The sequence below is a fragment of the Microtus pennsylvanicus genome, chromosome 4 (genome assembly GCF_037038515.1).
Source record: "Microtus pennsylvanicus isolate mMicPen1 chromosome 4, mMicPen1.hap1, whole genome shotgun sequence".
In the NCBI taxonomy this organism is placed as follows: Eukaryota; Metazoa; Chordata; class Mammalia; order Rodentia; family Cricetidae; genus Microtus; species Microtus pennsylvanicus.
Window position 1 is genome coordinate 24,270,713 of NC_134582.1, and position 22,414 is coordinate 24,293,126.

Here is a 22,414-nt window from a genome sequence, read left to right on the forward strand (position 1 = left end):
TTCTATTGTCTTATCAGGTCCTCTGTTTGCCCAAGAGTGATAGGTAGTTTAGCAACCATCTCATGGATGAGAGCTGAGATGCAGGAGAAGGAAGGAGTACTATATAGTGAGACATTGCAATGAGCCAGCACCAGAGCCTGGGTCCTTGATTTCTAGACCCATTTAACTATGTGATTTAGGGATAGAAGCATAAAATGCTGCTGCAGTATCTCTATGGCCTGGGACACAGCCACCCAGACAATGACCACTGGACTGTTGCCAGCCTGCAGACTAGTTGTTAATAAAACACTTAGCTGCGTGTATTAAGAAGCATTGACTCCGCACTCAAGCCTCTCCCTCAGCTATTAGATCTCTTTTCATTTGTAAAAACAGTGTGGTTACAGGAGTCTGGATAATTCACTTGTTTGGATTGTGTGTGTGTATGTGGGTGTGTGCATGCACAGATTTGTCCTGGCAGGTGTGTGAACCTTTGTGGGTGTGGGAAGGCCAACCGAGGCTGTTCAGTGATTTCCTCCATTACTTTCCATCTTATGTGCCTCTGAGGCATGGTGGCCCTACAGGCAAGCCCAAAGGATCCTCTTTTCCCTCTGCCTACCCTCCCCATCACGGTTGCATAGGAAATAACCACTGAGCCATCTCTCCAGCCCAGTGTGTGTGTGTGTGTGTGTGTGTGTGTGTGTGTGTGTGTGTGTGTGCTTGTGTGTACACATCATAGCAAAGGTGGGGAGATCAGAGGACAACTTGTAGGATTTGATTCTTTTGATTCTTTCTTCCCATGATGTGGGACCTGAGTTTGATGAGGGATCAAACTCAGATCATCAATCTTTGTGACATCCACTGTTGCCTGCTGAGTCATCTTACCAGCTCTGTTGGTTAGTTTTTTTTTTTTTGAGACAAGATTTAATGTAGTCTTTTCTAGCTAGTCTCAAACTTGATATGCAGGCAAGGTTGACCTCAAGCTTCTGATCTTCTTGTCTCGACCTCTCAAATGCTAGAATTACAGGCATGCACCAAATGCTAGAATTACAGGCTTGCACCAAACACTAGAATAACAGGCATGCACCAAATGCTAAAATAACAGGCACGCACCAAAATGCTAGAATTACAGACATACATCAAATGTTAGAATTACAGGTGTGCACCAAATGCTAGAATTACAGGCATGCACCACCACCTGGCTCAGGAATCTGGCTCTTGAATCTGACTCCCAAAGAAAAACTACAGAAGGCTCTCACTCTCTACCAGTCAATGAAATGGAATTACAGACAAAGACCTCTGCCAGGCCCAGAGTGCATGAGAATCTTCCATCCTATAACCTCATTCTTGTCTCAGTATTTGCCACAGCGACAAAAACCTTATCGATCTTAATATCCTATCCTACCTATGAGCTTCAGTTTCAGGTGGTGAGTTAGCAGGATGTCTCTAGGACCAAAGAGCACATATTCTCTGACTCAGCATCTCCACATACAGAAATGCATGCTATAGACAAGTTCTCAAGGATGCCTGTCACGTCCACAGGTCTCAGCCTCATTACGTTAAAAGGCCTTGCAACAACACCAAACCTACTCTGTGAGCAAGTTATGTCAGAAACATAGATTGACATGTCTATGTCCTTCTACAATGTCAGAATTTATTGAATAACAAGTTCATAACGATGTTAATTTCAATGGCTTAAGCTCACCAATTACTATTGATTTCACTTGGCATTTATGGCTTTTGGTAGTCCTGTTTTTTTTTTTTTCCAATCGGATCTTAGATACAAATATTAGCTCTCAGGTTGTGTATTACACTTCACATAGTGGTGTGTGTGTGTGTGTGTGTATGTGTGTGTGTGTGTGTGTATAGCATGCTATAGAAGAGTTGAGAGCTCAGTACTTATTGGTCCATGACTCATGCCTAGGCTGGTCTGAAAGGATTGGAGAATGCTGCAGTATCCAGCATTAGGTGCCCCTTATTTTCTATGATCCAAGTACAGAGCTGCTGCACCATTCATTCATTCAATAGTCACAAGTGTTCATCGGGCATCATTCATTCATTCAATAGTCTCATGTGTTCGGTAGGCTCACAGGTTTTTCTGTGCAGTTTTGTTTTTGTTTGTTTGGGTTTTTTTTGACTTTTTGAGACAGAGTCTCACTATGTAGATTTGGATAGCCTGGAACTCACTAGGTAAACCAGGGTAGTTCTCTGCCTCTGCCTTTGTCTCCGGAGTGTTGGGATCAAAAACACGTGTGCCATGGATTCTGATATAGTTTCGATGCATATATCCATATGTTCCTTATTTAATATGATACATTCAGAGGGAGTCATACTTTCTTCGCATAAATGAGTTATCAGTATGCCTCGTGGTTGGTGCTGGACAGATGGTGGCTGTTTGCTTGCACAAATGACAGACCAAATCATTCTTAATCAGTACTTGTGCTCGAAAGGGAACCAACGGCTGTTTTATGATGAGGAATCACTCAGGGCGAGGCACAGCCTGAAGATATTATTCCCTACAAAGCGGAAGAACTTTGAACAGGCCACACCTCATGGCCGCTATCCCTGGGAAAGTGGTTGAACAGATAGAGCCCGCATCTCCTTCGTGCAGTGTGGGTTACATCCCTACAAACCCATTGTAAGCTGAGCTACTGGAAAGCACTGACTGGGCTTAGTGGCTCATGCCAGTAATCTTAACATTTTCAGAGGCTGAGGCAGGAGGACTGTGAGTTCCGGACCCACCTGAACTATACTGAGAAACTCTGGGCCAGACAGTAGTCACACCTATAATCCCAGAAATCAGGAAACAGAGGCAGGAGGGTCACTACAAGTTTAAGGCCAGCCTGGGCTACATAGTAAGTTCCAAGCTAGCCTGGACTACAGAGTAAGACCTTGTCTTAAAAAAAAAAAGACAAGAAATAGTTCTCAAACATTCCAGCTGAGAAACGCGGCTGTTGTGGGATCTAGAAGGTGAGCATGTGGCCACTGCTAATGCCAGCGTGGCCGACGGTGTTGTGCCAAGCGCAGTTGCCATGGGGCTCTTCCGAAAAGTTCCTAGCATGTCTAACAAGTTTGGTTAGGGTGTTGGATTTTTATTTATTTTTCTTTTTCTGAAACTTACTGTAGAATCAATTTGCTTTCAGAAAAAAAAAGCAGCAAAATAGAATCAGTGTGTTAGGCAAAAGAGGGCTTTTTCTACACACTGTAGCTGCTGTGTGGCCTTCAAGGCCACACTCATGTATGAATTCACAGATTCTGGAAAACCAAACCAGAGCCATCAAGGGCACCTTTGTTACCTTCTGCTGAGCAGCAGGCACTGTGACACCGGGGTCTTTGAAAGAGTCACCAGTACATTGGTAACCAAATCGTGAGGCCTGGAAGTATGGCAGTTTGAAGACCAGTGATATGTTTTGGTTTTTTCCACGAGGCCTAATGAGCCTGTACAACTTTTTTCATACTTTAGACACACACCAGACGTTTTACTTTCTGAAGGAGATGAAATGAAATACAGCTGGCTGTTAGCGGGCTTTGGACCTAGGATGGAGGGAGGAGTGGTTAAAGTTAAACACCGTATTTTTTAAAGCACATTTGAATTCAGCCAATACAGCATGAGTCACACTGGAAGGCAAAGGAGACCAAAAGAAGGCATGTTTGTGATGGCAGTCATCTGAGAGAAAAGCACCCAGGTTTTTAATCTGTACAAATGATTTGGCCTTTCCAGATCTCCTCAAGTGTCCAATGGAAAAAAATAAAAATAACTTGTTCATAGACATATTAAAAGAATAAGTGATAGCCAGGCCTGCTGGTGCAAGTCTGTAATTTCAGCCGCTCAGGAGTCTGAAGCAAGAGCATTGCAAATTCAGGCACCTCCTAGGGTAAATGGGGAGTTCAAGGCCAGCCCATGCAATCTGTCTCAAAAATAAAGGTGATTTTTAAAAATTACAAAAAGGGCCGAGGAAATGGTAAAAACATCTATCTGGTATGTATGGGGCCCTGGGTTCAAGCCATAGTACCACAGCAACAAAACAGCTCAGGTACAGCGCCTGACAGACAACGAGATGCAACTGGCCAGTTCTGGTTTGATACTAGAATGCCTACTGCGCGTCGGTGGGAGATTAGCACCAGTGACCTAAGTCCTATGAACAGGTTGGCCTGCCCCAGGATGACAGAATAGGAAGGGGGTTTCTGGAAATGTCCCAAGCCCACACAACTAGCTAGTGTCAGAACTCAGGAGTCTCCCACTGTACCCACATTTATTAAAGAAAAATGTTTTGAGCCAGGTATAGTCCTATGTCTTTAATCATAGCACTTGAGAGGCAGAGACAAATCTCTGCACGTTCAACATCAGCCTGGTCTACACGGAGAGTCCCAGAACATTCAGAACTACATAAAGAGACTGTATCTGGTGTGCTCTGATGTTTTCCTGTATATTCTCTGTGTGAAGGTGTCAAATGCCCTGAGACTGGAGTTACAGGCAGTTGTGAACTGTGATACGGGTGCTGGGAAGTGAACTCAGGACCTCTGGAAGAACAGCCAGTGCTCTTAACCGCTGAGTCATCTCATCAGCCCATTGTTTCCCATTCTTAGATGAACAACAATACAAGGCTGACTAGTCTTTGCCGAGGCCATTGTTTGGTATATCTGTGGGTTTCTGTGGGCTTCTCTTGTGTTTCTTTGCAGTGTCCTAGAAGGCACACACTACCCAGCCACCACCTGAAAGGAACGCTGTCTGAGCCACCTCTTCCTGTCACACGAACAGCAGGCAGCAGGCGTACTAACTGGTTCGGAAATTCAGAGTCAGTGTTGACTTTCTTTTCCCATCCCTCTCCCGAGCAACCACAGCCTTTGCAGGTATAACCTGCTTACATGATACCCTGTGACCCTGAATTACGGAGGGGTCGGGTGGCAAACAGGAGCACCCAGCCAGGAGTGTGAACGGTGGCTGACTAGGTAGCTCATGCTACTTCCTAAAGATGCAGCCGTAACATAGCTCCAGTCAAATCTATCCTGCAGGCTTAAAAGGTCCCATCTAACTGGTCTCCAATCTTTTCAAAAACTGAGAACCCTTTATGGAAAAATTTGACTATCATTGTCCACCAGTTCAGTTTTTTTTTTTAAGTTCAAACAAACAAGAACTTAAATGCAGGCAGCTAACGAGTGTATCAAGTAGTTGGGACTGTGCTCTGGCTACCAATTTGAACATTCTGGATTAGATTTGAAGCCTCTTTCGAGCTCCAAACTGCTTCTAACTTCCTGCTGGGAAGACCCTTGAGCCAACTGCGTGACATCTCTGGACTCATTCTTGTCTGCTGAATGTGGGGATCGACTCCTACCTCATCTGCTCCTCTGGGTCCCCTCGACACTCCCACAAGATATTAAACATTTATAAGTGACAGGGTCAGAAAGGTGTGAAGAATTACCGTCGCACAGGAGAGACGACAGAGTGACGATAGAGACAAGTGACAAATGAGTGTCCTTCAGCAGAACCCACCAAGCCTTGCCCATGGAAAAGACCACGAAGCCACTCACCCTTCCATCTGGAGTCCTGGGACCTGAGTAGGCTGGAGCCTCCCCCATCAGAACTGGCCACACATCAAAAAATTCCTAGGAGTAAAATAAAACAATAATCACATGTTCTTATAAAGAGAAGCCTATATGCGCTGCCTACCACTGAAGTTTGAATGTGGAACAATCACTGAAACCTGAGCTTGCCTGGAAGAATGAAGTCAGAGAATATTCTTATTTGTTAAACATTGATAAACAGGATCTGTCTAATAAGCCGAAATATAGGTGATGTGTTGGGGTGTCCCCAGTGTTGTAGGACACTAGATGGGGAAATGAGGTTTTGGGGCTGAGGAAATGGCTCAGTAGGTAAAAGCTCTTGCCTGCTAGTGTCAGGATGCAAGTTCAAATCCTGAGATCCCAGGTAAAGTAGGGCACAGTAGTGCATGTCTATAATGTCGGTGCTCTTAGGGCAAAATGGGAGGTGGAGGCAGGAAGATTCCCAGAAGTTCTCCAGCCTGTCTCATGCAATAACAAGCAAAAAGAGACCCTATCTCAGTCAACCTGGCAGGAGAGGTTTGACACCCAAAGATGTCCTCTGCCTCCGCACATGGTGGCTTGTGCATACCCCCCCCCACGGAAATATACACAAACCACACACACACACACACACAAATACTTTTTTTTTACAGAATAGAGTCTCTATGGAAAACAATCGAAGCATCTGGATGAGACCTAATAGAGCAATGAGGCCGCAGCTGTGTAATCACATTGCAGTAGTGTCTGCCAATCAGAAAGGCATCATAACAACAGCAGCGGTGAGAAACATGGGGTCTCAAAATACATCACACAATGCCACCGTCAACTCCAGAAATGTTGCTATTGACTGTTGTGAGAAAACATCCAAAAGCCCCTGAAAGCTATTAAACATAATAAACAGGGAGTGCTCCCTAGCCTGACTTTGTACTTGGGCTCCGGCACTCCAACATACACCCCTCCATAACTAACAAAGGCTGGGACAGGAGCTGGGCTGGCACTCAGGCACTGCATTTGATTAGCGCGTGCAAGGTCCTGGGTTCCATCCCCAGCTCTGGAGTAATAACCAAAGAGACGTGTTTCTATTACAAATTAAATTTTAGTCAGTCACAGACAGCCAACCGATCAGATTACACCTACATCAGACAAATGTGAGGCTGTAGCCAATTAAGTTGTCTTTATTCCATCTACCCTAGAAGAGTTCACTGCACATGTAGAGCCGCGCTCTTGATGGCTACCTGTCTGGGGGCCACCTGATTCATGAATCATCCCTTACTGAACTTACTTTATCTTGAGTTTTTCTTTTTACCATGGCCTAAGACACAAAAGGAAGATAAAGAAAGGAGGGTGGGGGATGGGAGGAAGATAGAAAAAGGTGGGTGGGGGGTGGAGTTTGGTTGGTAGAACACTTGCCTAGTGTGGCAGTCTGAATGTAATCGGGCCCCCATAATCTCATAGGGAGTGGCTCTATAAGGAGGTGTGGCTTTGTTGGAGTGGATATGGCCTTGCTGGAGGAAATGTGTCACTACAGGGGTAGGCTTAGAGGTTTCCTATGCTCAGGATGCTGCCCAGTGATGTCTCAGTCAACTTCCTGTTGCCTGCAAGATGTAGGACACTCTGCTATTTCTCTAGCACCATGCCTGCCTGCATGCCTCCATGCTCCCCCTCCCCAAGATGATAATGGACTGAACCTCTGAAACTATAAGCAAGTCACCCCAATTAAATGTTTTCTTTTAATAAGAGTTGCCATGGGCACAGTGTCCTTTCACAGCAATAGAAATCCTAACTAATACACCTAGCATGCCTAAAGCCCTGTGCCCCAACCCCAGCACAGAATAAAATGAGTGTCAAAGCATTTGCCTGGAATCCCAGCACTTAGGAGTAGAGACAGGAAGATCAGGATTCAAGTTCAAGACTAGACTAGGATCCAAGAGACCTTATCTCAAGGAAGAAAGGAAAAGGGAGAAAAGAAAGAACCAGAAAGAAGGCTTAGGAGAAGAAGCCACTAGGGCTACCTAGGCTTTTATCTGTGGCTTGTCTGCTGGTGTTCTTTGCATGTGGAGATACAAAGGTTGTGTTGGATCAAAGTCCAGAGGAGGTTTTCCTTGTGCAGGGCTCTCTTTGATCGTTGAGCTGTTAACACTTGGGGACAAACAGTGACCTGTTATCCCTGCATTGCTGTGTGTAGAGGCCATCCTTTATGCCTTGTTCCTTTGAGCGCACTCATCCTGATGGCTGGCTTATGTTAATGTCACCCAGAAGACAAACAGAAGGGAGCTCACAGAAAGTTCAGATGCCACACCCTCGGCCTTCTGTCCAGACGGACTCTTTTGCTAGACTTCTGACAACAGAAGGAAATTCCAGCCTGGGTAACCATGTGAACTGGGAACCTACCGGAGCCTCATGTCCTGTTTGCAACTTGTTTATGGTGCATACAACACATTACAGACCTTAGAACATGGATTCTCAACCTTTGGGTCACGACCCCACTGATAAACTTCTATCTTGAAAGAAATATTTACATTACTATTCATAACAGTAGTAAAATTGCAGTTATGAAGTAGCAATGAAATAATTTTATGGTTGGGGGTCACCATAACATGAGTAACTGTATTAAAGGGTCACAGCTTTAGGAAGGTTGAGAACCACTGCCCTAGAAGAACTTAACATCTCCTGAAGAAGATAAGCAATGACTTGGTTGCTGCTAGGAATGGCAGGAGAAAAAGAAATACTCAATTTGAAGTCTCTAATTATGAAAGGGTAGAAAATACAGGGAGCAACTACAAGAGATATAAAACATAGTGAAGAACTCTAACGTAAAATGCCAAATTCAGAGATCTCTTCACAAGTGAACATCAAGACATTGTACACGCATACTGAAATCAAGGCAGCATGACACTGTAGAATAATAGAAAATCAACCAGTGTAACAGAGTAGACAGTCCAGAAACCAAGCCAGGGAGAGATGGGCTTTTCAATGGGATTGGGACAACAGATGGACTTTTCGTTAAAGCAATGGGGAAGGGCGGGTCTTTTCCAGATGAGGTAATGGTAGGTTGGCTGTCCACGTGAAATAGTAATATTTATCATGTATCATAGTATACATTAAGTTTTTCTGGTATACTGTAGAGCTACATGTAAATTCCATAAAAATAAAGTTTACACAAATTGGTATAAGTAAATACCTTTCTGATCTTGGAAGCTAGAAAAAGACTTCTTAAACAGTCTAGTGACTTCTTAAAAGTCACTAGCCATAAGAAAAAAAAATTGACTCCTTAGACTATACTATGACTCTGATTTATATTCACCGAAACACACTTTAAAAAAAAAAGAAAGCACCAAGTTGAAGAGGACATCTGTGAGACAGCAGGAGACATCATCTGTGGGACAGAAGGGGGCGTTGTCTGTGAGACAGCAGGGACATTGTCTGTGAGACAGCAGGGGATGTCTGTGAGACAGCAGGGGACGTCTGTGAGACAGCAGGGGACGTCTGTGAGACAGCAGGGGACGTCTGTGAGGCAGCAGGGGACGTCTGTGAGGCAGCAGGGGACATCTGTGAGGCAGCGGGGGACGTCTGTGAGGCAGCGGGGGACGTCTGTGAGACAGCAGGGGACGTCTGTGAGACAGCAGGGGACGTCTGTGAGGCAGCAGGGGACGTCTGTGAGGCAGCAGGGGACATCTGTGAGGCAGCGGGGGACGTCTGTGAGGCAGCGGGGGATGTCTGTGAGGCAGCAGGGGATCCTGGTCCACACTTGCAAAGCCATCAGCAGGATGGCTCCAGGGTAAAAGCACTTGCCACGAGAGCCTGATGGCCTGAGTTCAATCCCCCAGAATCTTCGATGGAAGAAGAGAGCTGATTTCCAAACGTCGTCCTCTGACCGCTACACCTGTGCTATGTATGGCCTGCTCCTCTTCCTTCAGTTCTGGGAGTCAAACTCAGGTCTGAGGCAAGCACACTACTAACCGAGCTGTCTCCCTAGCTCGGTAAAATCTTCCACAGCCATGAAGACTCACCCAGGCTGTGGCCTGTGCTAGGTGAATCCAGTGCCCTTGAAACTGTCTTACCTTCTGTTTGGTCATGTCTAAGAGGCCTATGGAGTATCTGTCACAGTTGAGGAAAGCACGGACTGTGTACAGGGCTTTGTGGAACTGTCTCTCTATATCCGTGAGCTCTTCAAAGACCTTGCTCCCAGACCACAGCAGTATCTGCAGACATTTGAAAAAGAATGATCAGAGTTGTTGAAAGTTTCTTAGAAAATAACAAGTCTGCAAGGCTTTCTAGTTTACTCCATTTAACTCTCACAGTAGCCTAGAGAAATAGACTCATTCGCCCCATTTTATAGGTGGAAAAACTGAGGCACTGGGTCCAAACTTTTTCCATTTATTTTATCTCATGTGTTATTAATAATATATATTAAGCACAGGGTTTAAGGATACAGGTCAGTTATACAGGTCTTGAGTTCAATCCCCAACACTGCAAAAACCATACAATAAAATAATAATAAGCAGTTGAAGTACCCTACACATGTCCTCTTATTTATTTTGATAGCGATCTTTTGAGAATGATATATAATTATTCCCATGTTTTGTTTTGCTTTGTTTGTTCGTTTCGGCAAGGTCTTAAGTAGCCCAATCTGATCTCCACATTCCTGATCCTCCTGCCTCCGCCTCCAGAGTGCTGGATTGACAAGCTTGCACCACCACTCCCATCTTACGTATCCACATTATCAGAGAGGCTTAGCAACTAGCTTAAGGTCCTCCAGCTCATTAGTGGGCAAACATTCAAATCCAAGCACAACCGCTCTAGGATACAACTTTACAAGCCTCCGCCACCTCCTAATACAGGGCACTCCCACTAGGCACAGCTTGGATTCACAGTACCTTCACTCCAGTAGAAGGGCATACTCAGGCTGCTCACCTGACCACGCCGAGTCTCACAGCTGTGCAGGTAACTCAAATGGTACACCTTCATGATCAGATTCACGAAGTTGAGGTACTTGAGAAGAATCTACAGATTCAAACAGCAGGTGAGACAGAGAAATCCTTCTTCTGGCCGCTTCCGCCACCAGCAAATGTCTGACCATCGTTAACACTTGCACAGAAGCAATTTGCACAGCTGAACCACGAGCGGCTGCACGAACGGAAACTCACCATGCTTGCTGATTTATTGAGAGTGTATTAATGAAAATAGCTAGTATTTATTGAACTTGGTGGCCCAATGTTAAGTCACTGGTGTATGATACCCAGTCACTACAAGCCACTCTGAGGTAGATACTGTGAAATCACTGACACTTTACAAATAAAAAAAAATAGATTCAGAGAAGACAAGTTATTTGTCCAAATAAAACAATAAGATTCTGGAAGATCCAGAACAAATACCTCTCATTCCTAACTCCAAAATCCAATGTCTGGGCAGACATATTCCCCTGCCTCCCTCAGAGATTAGCATCTGGACCCCGACCCCTCTCTCTTTTAGTTTTTGAGACAGGGTCTGCCTAATATATAGCATGCAATGCCCTAAAACCCATTATACAGCCCAGGCTATACAATTATAATTATAGTTGTGCACCACCAAATTGTGACAATACTGCCCCAGCTTCTCAATACCGGAGTTACAGACATGGGCTGACATACTTGGCTTGTCCTCCTGATATATATATGGGGGAACTAAAGCCAAATCAAATGGCAAGGTTAGGGAATTCCATGAGCAGGAGGAATGGGCTAGCATGGTGTCCTCAACAGTATCTCAAGCAGTCTTACCTCTTCGTCTCTCTTAGTGAAGTGGGGTCCGTCTATTTTATTCACAGCCATGATTACGGCTACCACGTCCTTCCCATTCATGATGGGGGAAGCCAGGATGTTCTTGGTCTGATACTCCGTGAGTTCATCCACAAAGTTACAGAAATGCTCATCCTAAGAGAAGGCAGAGACAAGCAAATGACCACAAGGACGGGGGAGCATCTCAGAGCCCCTGCTGTTCATCTGTTCCCCTTTGGCAAGGGCAGAACAACTTGAGGTGACCATGTACACCTCCAGCATCCATCAAAAGAAGAAGGCCTGAGAGGCCGCCCAGAAAGGGCCACGGAGGACAAACACTTCAGGGCAGCGAAGCCCAAGGTGGAAACTTAAATGGGAACCATGAGGGAGTTAGGGGCATAGCCATGAAGATGCCAGTGGGCGTTGCACAAGGCACTCCATCTCATCCTTTCATCTTCATCCTCCCAGCAGCCTAAGAGAGAGGGACCAACAGCCCACATCACAGAAAGGGGATCCGCAACTCAAAGTTAACACAGCTTGGGAGCTGCCCTGCTCACATAAACCCCTGTGAAGTTACACTGGGGTCCACTCATTGGACCAAAGGCTTTGTTATTTTCAGCCCCCACTCCCACCTTATTTGGGCACAGTCTCCCCATATATTCCATGCCCACCTTGAACTCTCGTCCTTCTGCTTCAGCCTCCCACAGGTGCTGATGTTTTCACCTTTCATAACAAGCTGATTACAGTTTACGTGACCATTTCTTTTTTGTTTGTTTTTGTTTTCCGAGACAGGATTTTTCTTTGTCGCTTTGTTGTCTGCCCTGGAACTAGCTCTTGTAGACCAGGTTGGCCTCGAAGGCACAGAGATCCTCCTGCCTCCGCCTCCCAATTGCTGGGATTAAAGGCGTGCGCCACCACTGCCCAGCTTTACATGGCCATTTCAGAGGCCATCCACATCCCAGAACTCTATGAAAGCGCCACTACATGCCAGGCCTGTACCAAGTGGCTAAGACTAAAGCTCCCCACTGAGGAGTCCCTAACTGTAATTCTGACTGACATCTTGATTAGGTCGAGAAGTTCCTGGGAGACTAGTGAAGCAAACCTCTGGGCATGTCTGTGAGGGACCCTCCAGAGAGGATCGCTGAAGTGGGCTTACATGTCGGTGGCACCATCCCATAGGCTGGTGGGCCAGCTAGAGTAAGCCGTGGAGTGGGGAAAGTCAACCTAGGACATCACCATTCCCTGCTCCATGGCCTCCATATGAACTGCCCTGTCCCTTCACATCTTCCCCATGCTGGACTCCTAGCCCCAAACCATGAGCCAAAGCAATCTTTCTTTCCTTCAAGTAAAAACATTATTTATTGTTATTATGGGAGAGGCATGATGTTTATAGTGAGGAACCAGTGCTCAGGTGGCAATCAGAGGAGAGCTTGTGGAGTTATTTCTCTTTCCACCTTTACATGGCTTCTGGGGATCACACTCGAGTTGCTCCTGAGCCATCCCAATGGCCTCCTTCTGTAGTTTCTGTCGGGTAATTTGGTCACAGCAGCACAAGAGAAGTTAATGGAATAAAACAGATCCTAAGGGCTTAGCTGAAAACTGCAGACCTCAGAGGTGCACACACCCTAACTCCCAATCCCGAAGGCAGCCTGACAGGGCTTTGGCCAGAAAGCGGAGACAGAGGCTGGATTGTCTAGAGTCAGGAGAATCCTCCTTTCTGTCTCTGACACCATGGTAAATTTCCTGACTTCCCCGTCCATGGAACATGAGCCAGCACAAATATGTCCTGTGTGTGCTGTTCTGAGAAGGGCGATTCCGCCACACAGCCGATCCATCAACTGTCTTTAGAACCGAGGCAGCAGAATTTTCCCTACCGCTCGTATTCCTGGTGGCATGCCCTGCATTTCGGGGTTTCCCTCTGGACAGAGTGAGATTAAACGAATAGGCAGGGGCAGAAGGTCAGCGAAGTTGGCGCAAACGGGTGAAGGGTAAAGGAATTAAGATTAAGCCAGTCCTGCTCCACTTGTATTAGCGGTTGAGGATTAATTAGAACAAGCTGGGAGACAGCAGCAGCTCAGGGGTTTTCTGTGTCATTCTCGGCGGACAGGGCTGAGTGCCTGAACTGTTCAGGGCCGGGCATGTTCAGATTCATTTCAGTCAGTTCAGCTATGCAATACTTACCTTCGTCCAGGGAAGCCAGTACCTGGGCCTCATCTACCTCCGAGACAGATGTCTAAATCTACCAGCACCCTCTTTTTTAGTGGGTTAGTCACTTTTCTCATTACTATATTCAGATACCTGACAAATACAACTTGGTGGAGAAAGGCTTATCTTGGCTCCCAGTTTGAGGGGGTACAGTCTACCCTGTCCCAGAAGGTGTGCTGGTGGGAACACAAGCAACCGATCACATTACAGCAAGCCATGAGGAACAAAAGGCAACACTCTGTTTGCTGTCTCCCTTTTATACTGTCTGAAACTTGGGCCCATGGAAATGATGCTGCCCACAGTTAGGGTTGCGCTTTCCACTTCAGTTCATCTGATCACAATACTTGCTGGGTGGTGGTGGCGCACGTCTTTAGTCCCAGAACTCAGGAGGGAGAAACAGGTGAATCTCTGTGAGTTCGAAACCAGCCCGGTCTACAGAGCAAGTTCCAGGATAGGCTCCAAAGCTACAGAGAAACTCTGTCTGGAAAAATCATTAAAAAAAAAAAAAGAAAAGAAAGACAATAATCCCTCACCAACAGGCCCAGAGGTCTGTCTCTGAGGTGAGTCAAAGTCCAAGTTGACTCTATTCTATTAACGATGACTGAGTTCTCAGCCAGGGAACTCTTCACAAACACTCCAGCCCCAGTGCCTAGAGTCGACCTATAGTTATACCATAATAAATAGCAAGCAACCACAACATAGGCCCTCAGTGGACCAGAAGCAGATGATTTTGGAGGCATCTCCACTAAAATCATTTATTTTAATTGTGTGTGTGTGTGTGTGTGTGTGTGTGTGTGTGTGTTGTGTGCATGGGACTGAGGTGAAGGCCAGAGGGGGACATCTGCCTTGTTTCCTTGAGTCAGGTCTCCTATTGAACATGAAGCTGGTCAGTTTGGCTAGACTGGCTGGCCACTGCGCGCTAGGAATCTGCCTGTCTCTGACTCCCAGTGCTGAGGTTGTAGGCACAGATAGCCATACCTGACTGTTGTGTGTCTGTGTGTGGATGCTAGGGATTTGAACTCAAGTCTTCACATTTACACAGCGAGTTCTCTTACCTACTGAGTCATCCCCTCAGTCCCAAACCATTGGCTTTAAAGCCCAGGCACAAGAGACATGGCTGAGGAAGGCCCAGTGTCACCAACCATTCACTCAGGATTGACAAAATGCTTTCTGTTTGAGTCTCTGCTGTGACCCCTGGGGCTACAGCAGAGAGCAACAGATTTCAATCCTGGTAAAATAGTCAGTTAAATAGAGGAGACAGAAAAAAAAATAAGAAAATGGTTCAGCATTCTCTCGGCAGCCTGAGATGATGTGCTCTGAAGGTAACAAGCCAGAAATACCTTAGCGGTGAGGGGAGGGGTGGCAGCCTGAAGCTGTTTGGGTTTGAACGGGAGTCTGGAAGCCTTCTCTGGAGACACAGCGCTGAGCTGGAAGCCCTGGGCAGAGGAGAGTGTTCATTCCAAGGAGGGACATAATGACTGCAAAGTCCAGGAAGTGGGAATGGGCTTGGAAGACTTGAAAAAAAGAAAGGTGTATGTATCTGAAGCCTTGGGAGGGAGGGAGAGAATGAAGGGGGAAGCCTCAGTGTTTATTAATTCATTTGTATACTCATTTGTTTATTTGCAGCAGAGTTTCTGTGTATCTGAAACTGGCTTATAACTTACTGCATAGCCCAGTGTAGCCTCAGGCTCACCATCTTCCTGTCTTAGCCTCCCGAGTGCTGGGATTTCAGGTATATACCACCATGCCTAGATTTAAAGCACAATGCATTTCTGCTTCTCATTCCTTATTCCCCAGTTCCTCCTTCCAAACACTCACAGTATTGGTTCTGATGGACCCATGGTGACGTCACTAACTTACTGAATAATAGCAATGTGCTACGCTCGGAGCCAGACGACTTACATACATAATAGAATTAAGTCACATCGGCGCTGCCAAACAGAGCTACAGAGCTCTCCCTTCTCATTCATGGACTGGTCTCAACAGAGACAAGAAAATTGAAATAACTCTCTGAACCTGCTGGATATCAACAAGAACAGAAGCAGGATGCCAGGTTAAATCTGAATTTCACGTAGATGATAATTATTTTTACTTGTAAGCATGTCTTAAATACTGCGTGGGACATACTTACATGAGAACATTACCCTTTGTTTATTTAAATTCAAAACTTAGCCTATCATCTTCCATTTTATTTGGCTTGCTGATTCCAAGTCTTTTAAGAACAAGAGCAGAAGGATGAGCAGGGATTTGCCAGGGATGCAGAAGTGTAGGAGAACCCTGGGAAACTTAGCTTGCAGTTTCAAGTTCCATCAATGTAGTTATTGCAACCAGTCTTACACTTTTTAGGACAATGAAGGCTCAAAATACAACTTTATAGAGGTTCAGAGACAACTTAGAGCCCAGTCTCTCTCTGCCATCTTCTTTCTCCACTCAACCTCTAGTTACTGTTAGTAAGATCACGTCCATCCCAGAGCCTGACATTGAATGAGATTTCCCAAGTAGAACAAGCAAGCAACATGCCAAAGCTGAACACTCAGGACTTCCTGGTCTTAACTGAACTTTCAAGCAGGCCTGAGTCACTCACAGCCAGGGACGCTGCCCCTGGGACTCAAGGGCTTCTGGAAACATATGGGTGTGGCTGCGAGGCTGAACTTTCAGAGATGAACAGAAAATAATAACAGATCAGCACGGAGGTTCATCACCCTTTCAGGCCTGGGTCTTCTGGAATCAGAGGACCTTCTCAAATCCTCAGTTCCACAACACCAAGGCCTACACAGGGCTCAGCGCTTGTAGAGACTAAAAGACTCTAAAAGGAAAATTCCAGAAAGGCAAGGTTAGAATCTTTTCCATACTCTACAGTAGTGGAATGGATCTGTTACTTAGGATAGATCTTTACTAACAGTAATGAAATTGAAACAAGGAACAGAGACTGCCCATGTAGGCCCTGTTCCAGGAGGCTAGCAAAATAGCTCAATGGGTAATACACATATTCTACAAGTCTGGGCCCAGAATTTAGAGCCCCAGAATCGTGTATAAGCCGGGTAGTTATGGCAACCCACCTGTAATCTCAGTATGTAGGAGGCAGAAACAGGGTGCTATCAATGGTTTATAAATTAAATAGTGAGCCCAAGCAGACTAAATATTTGCCAAGGCTATGTTCTTAGGAAGTGACAATATTTGCACCCAGCTCTGATCTCAAAGCATAAGGTCATAACTCTTGAAATATGGTTGGAAATAATCTTTCTTAAACAGCACTCCATCCCATGACCTCATTCTACAGATAAAGAGACATGCGGCGTAGCAGAGGGTTAAGAGCATGGGCTCAAGGCCAGAGAAGCTGAGTTTAGATTCCACCTGAACTTTACATCTGTGTCACCCTGAGCAAGAGTTTCCATGTCAGCATCTGTTGGCACAAGATAGGGAGAGTTATTGCCCAAGATTGTGTCTTCACAGTCTTGGGAGAATGTCGCAAAGTTTGGGGGGAAGTGAAAGGAGGCACACTGCATCCAGCAAGACTCCCCCCAAAACCCTAGTCCTGGATGCATGCAGGGAGACATTAACCCCATGACTGTAGACTAGCTTCCACACAACTGGTGTCTGCGGTCCAGGCTGGCCTGAGACTCGACTCTGTAGTTCGTGCTATCTTAGAACTCTCAGTGACTCTCTAAACTGATGGATTTTTTAGGAAAACAACCAGGTAATCACTGTTTGATGGCCCCTTTGAATTCTTATGCCAGATTGGGCTAATGCTTTGGTGACCTTGGGCAAACCCCCTCCCAAGACCTCCAGATCCTGTTGGATGAGATGTGTGTGTGTGTGTGTGTGTGTGTGTGTGTGTGTGTGTGTGCGTGGACACACACACACATGTGTTTAGTACACTTATGTGCATCTGCATGTAGAGGGAAATGGTCAGTCTTGGGTGTCATTTCTTAGATTGCTGTCCACCTTGTTTTTTGAGACAGCCTCTCATTGAGGTAGAGCTCAGTGATTTGGCTAGGTTATCTAGTCATTAAACCTCATATTCTGCCTGTCTTTATCTCCCCAGATCTGGGATTACACGTATATGCCAGAGTGGTTGGCTTCTTTGATTTTTTTTAATGTGGGTTCTAGGAGTTGAACTTTGGTTCTCATGTTTGCCCAGCAAGCACCTTGCTGAATAGGTTATTTTTCCAGTCCTTCCTCTTCCCCTGTTAACCTTAAGACTATTTATCTGAAATAAATACAGAAGCAAGGGAAAGACAAAATCACAAAATGTCCAGGAGGCCAGGCATGTGGCACATGGAGGCAAGAGAATCTCTGTGAGTTCAAGGCTATCCTGGTCTACAAAGCAAGTTCCAGGCCAGCCAGGGCCACACAGCAAGGCCCTGTCTCAAAATAACCAAACAAATAAAAGTAATACAAAACGTCCAGGGGCTGACCTTGAAAATGGTTAAATTGGAGGTTGTTTTTTGTTTGTTTGGTTGGTTGGTTTTTCAAGACAGGGTTTTTCTGTGGCTTTGAAGCCTGTCCTAGAACTAGCTCTTGTAGACCAGGCTGGCCTCGTACTCTCAGGGATCTGCCTGCCTCTACCTCCCAAGTGCTGGGATTAAAATGTGCACCACCACCTCCCATCCTTAAGCTGGATTTCTTAGGATGGCTGGTATACTAGTAAATGAAGCCCCTGGCATCTAAGGATTAGTTTTCCGTAAGCGAATGGGAAATCCCTGTCCTTTAGGCTGTGTTTATTAACCACTTGCTTTGTGCCTGGCCTTGTACAGGATCCCAGGGTAAATACCAAATAAAAAGGTCCTTGATGCTAGCGCTCACCTTGATGAATCACTTCAGGAAGGGGACAGCTATGACAGAGGGTGTTCCTAAGAAAGTGACTGTTGAGCTGAGACCTGAAGGGTAAGTGGAGTTGACTTGGGCAGGACACCAAGCAGACCTGCTTTAGAGCTGTTCAAGTTAATAACCAGCAGGGAAAACAGGTGGCTCGTGGGGATCTTGGTCAGAACTGTCAGTAAATTTCCACAAGCTGCAGGGTTTGGTTGGCTTGTTTTGGTTTGGGTTTTTGAGGCAGAGTCTCTGTAGCCCAGGTGACTGGACCTTGTAGTTCACTTAGGCTTAGATCTCTCACAGACCCTCCAGGCTTTTGGATTTTTAGAACGATCAGGTAATTACTGTTAGCATTTTCAGTAATGGGGCGATCATCTCTCATGTCTCCTGCTATAAAATCTGAAGAAAAACATTACGTTAGTGATGCTTCTGTGAGGATGTGAAACCCAATCTAATTGTGAAGCCATAGCAGACTACCAGGCGTGGTGGCTCGCATCTAATGCTGTCACTTGGGGAGCTGAGACAAGAGGATTGCCAAGAGTTCGAGGTCATCCTGGGCTACCCCAGGGACTTCTAGGCCATCGTGGGATGCCAAATGAGTCAGTCTGTCTCTCTTTTTCTCTCTCCCTCCTCCTCCAGAGTATAGTAAATACAATTTAACAAACACATTGCAGGGGATTAAATAAGTCAAAATGGAAGGGAATTTCTGTAAAATATTTGTGGGTTTGTATGATTTTCCAAAATAAAATATTTCTTCAAATACACCAACTTTCCAGAAAGCAAAGACAGACTGAGGAGCGGTCTCAGCTGGGACTGGAGAGACAGAACCACATCAGCGTACACGAGACGCCTGGAAAACACTGCATATGAACTACTAGATGATTGTGTTATGTGGGCGCTGTGCTCCTCGAATTCCACCACTGTACTGAGGATATGGAAGAAATGTCCTGTCCTGGAAATACAGAATAAAGGCTGTATGGACAAAAGGGCATGCCTGAAACTTCCTTCTAACAGGTCACAGAAACAGAGGGAGAAGCCGACGCGACAAGATGCTAATAACTGGTGAATATGACTGAAAGGCACGCAGTTCTTTGTAGTATTTCAAACTTCTGCTAGTTTTGAATATTCCTTTTTTTCTAAATAAAAAGTTCTAATAAATTGTCAATAAATAATAAGATTGACAATAAATAGAGGGCAATTTCATGCCATGACTCTCCCAGGCTTGTTGGCCAGCAGCAACTCAGCCCACTTGGACCCTTGAACCCCAGAGAGCTGTGTACCCCCAGAGCCTCTCATACAAGGACAGCATACCTCCTCTGTGTTGGGGACATTGGCGATCTTTTTGGAGTGTGCGACATGGCCCACCACACCCATATCCAGAGGGAAGACGATCTCAGAGTCAGGCATCACCAAGCAGTCCTCCAGGACAGCATCTTTGTGGACATTGAAGAGCCTGGTGGCTAGCTCGGCGATGCCATTGCGGGTCCTGTACATGAACAGGCTCATGCGGTCAGCCTGCAGGAGGAAGCAGAGCTTCTTCATGACGTTGAATGTGCTTTTCTCAGCCTGTAGGTTCTCCTGAAAGTCCCGCAGCAGGTCAAAGATGATTTCACTCTCCTCCACGCTGTTCACCGTGTGGTAGTTGTTGAAGTCCACCGCTGCCTCCTTGGCCCCCAGGAGGTCTGAGATGACCTTCCCCCGGTAGTGGTAATTATAGTATTGCTTGGCAAAGCCAATGTTTGAGTCCAGGAACTGCTCTACCTCCTCTGCTGTCACCTCACCCATGGTTGGGACTCCCTCTTGCTGCTCCCAAGGAGGGGTTCAGGCTCAGGCCTTTCCAGAGCCGTTTCCCAGCAAATTGAATTCAATGTGCCCCGTATCAGTCTAGACCTCTCTGGGTCTTGTCTGTAAATCTCACTGAGAAGGCCACACGGGAGCCGGAGCAAGCAGAAAGATTAAGTCATTAATACCTCCTAAGAATAAAAATTATGAGGCTCAGCATGTTCCAGATGCCAGGGGGCTCTGGGAGAGAGAACAGGAGTGTCTCCTTTTCATCCTGGTCCGAAAAGGGCTTAGAGAAGACTTTCAAGTGCACAGCACTTGAGGATGTCAGAGGCAGCTCGGGAACAGCCTACTACCTACCCATAAATGTGTTCTCTTTGCCCCCAGTGGCTTTCTTTGGACCTGTGACACCCGCGCCTGACAATTACTATTTAGGAGATTGGTTTGGCTTCTTGGTCAATCAGAAGAGCTAACAAGAATATCTCTAGTCTTCCATGCTGTTAGAGCTTTGACACAGCCACCTGCGAGCCTCCCTACCCGTTCCCCCAGCTTAAACCTGTGATAAAATGCCCTGACAAATCGCAACTTGGGGGGGGAGGATGTATTTAAGTTCACAGCTTCGGGCTACAGTTCATCACTTGTGGGGTGTCGGGGGTCATAGCAGCAGGAGCCTGAGACAGCTGATCACACTGCATCCACAATCAAGAGCAGAGAGAATGAATGCAGGCATGTCTATTTGCTCGCTTGTGCTTGGTGCAATCTACCCATTCTTCTACAGTTCAGAGCCCCCGCCTAGGGAATAGTGTTGCCCAAAGTAGGCTGTCTTCTACATCAATTACCTTAATTAAGGCAACCCTCAATCCCTCATTGAGACTGTCTTCCCAGGTGGATCTGGGTTGTGTCAATTTGATAGTTAAAGCTAGCCACCCACATTCATTCTCTCTTTCCCTAACCCTCCCAAGTGTGGGACTTCCATTGCCATGGCTGCTCCAGGCTGCTTGTATTGTACACAGGTATATCATGGTCTAACCAACTCTTGGCCTGATTTCATAATTTCTGCACACAAGGCTTTCTTGGGTTTGTATTTCAATGGTTTCTAATTTTAGTATTCTAAAGGCCCTTGTAAAAAATAACACACCTTCCATAGTTTTATTATAAAAATTATATATATCCTCTGTAGAAAATAATGCGAAAAGGACAATTAAAAGCACACGTGATTCTACTGCTCAGAAGTAATCTCTAGTTCACAACTGGTCCTTCCAGAGAGACTGACTTTTGAAAGTCTATTTCCTTTCAACTCGATCTTTTTTCCTGGTTCCTCGATGTGCTTTTTCTGACTCTAGTCTATGCCTCCTTGGGTCGTTCATCAGAAATGGACATTGCAGTCTGTGAGCTATCAACTCCAGAAACTCTAGACACTCCAGCATCCTTCTTGATGTGCCTCTTCTGCACAAACGGAGGAAGAAGCACGCACTCTTTCTGCGCGAACCTTACCTTAGGTTCCATGACAGCCCTGTGCTGTGAGCAGTGCCTTATAAATGCTGTGGAATGCCTGATTGTAAGCAGTAGCTGGCCCTTTGAACTTTGTAAAGGGACTTTATTGTCAAGTGAATTATGTCCTCCCTTGTAAAGTGTAATAAATTCTTGGGGGCATTGGACCCATTTAGTACTATGTACAAAGGTACCCTTCTCCACCCAGTGGAAAACCATGACTTCTGCACGGGTTAGTGCTGCAGAATTCTCAGTTCAGCACATTTGTGATTTTCATCTGTATCACCATGTGTGACGGTAGTTCATTCTTTCTTGTGGCTCCTCAGAATTCTCTTAGTGGGATGGACAAGTCATAATTTATTTATATATTATTTTGAAAGGGGGGAAAGGTGTCCCTTACCCTGACAGCCCACATGACCGTCTGAACTTCTCTAAGCCAGACGCCTTTCCCAGTTCTATGCAGTCTGCAGACTGTCGAGCTTTAGAATCACCCATCGTCTCTTGTTATCTTAGCCCAGAAAAGTTCACCACCTTCCCCCGGTTCCTGCCGATCTTCCCATTCTATTTCCTTTGCTGTGTTTATTCTTTCCAGAAATTCTCTTGGCTTTCCCGCCCTTGTTCTCCTCTCTGTCTTCCCCCACTGAACTGGGAGCTTCATGAGGGCAGGGACCTATCAGTGTTTGTCCCCTAAGCCTTCTTCCAGGGCTGTCTGGAACATCCTTGGGGTACAGCATTGTTTTGTTTTTATTTATAAGTTTTAAATGTTCTTGACTGCTGATCCTTATGAAATATAGGAAAACAAAAAAGAAAATTAAAGATGAAATTTTTTTCATGCTTTAAGGTTTTTGAAA

At 45.7% G+C, this 22,414-nt stretch overlaps 1 protein-coding gene across 2 annotated transcripts in view; it reads right to left on the reverse strand.

Annotated features, from left to right (window-relative positions):
- Pde6a (phosphodiesterase 6A) overlaps positions 1-20,075 on the reverse strand; it is a 57,620-nt gene extending 37,545 nt beyond the window's left edge. The window contains exons 1-5 of one of the 2 annotated variants that reach the window (XM_075970829.1): positions 19,602-20,075; positions 11,274-11,426; positions 10,432-10,521; positions 9,579-9,719; positions 5,506-5,580 (exon numbers count right to left, since the gene is read on the reverse strand). In XM_075970829.1, coding sequence (XP_075826944.1) covers positions 5,506-5,580; positions 9,579-9,719; positions 10,432-10,521; positions 11,274-11,426; positions 19,602-20,075 — 933 coding nt within the window. The remainder of the gene's footprint in view (positions 1-5,505; positions 5,581-9,578; positions 9,720-10,431; positions 10,522-11,273; positions 11,427-19,601) is intronic. The other variant, XM_075970830.1, reaches the window with a different exon arrangement.
- Positions 20,076-22,414: the final 2,339 nt, after the last annotated feature.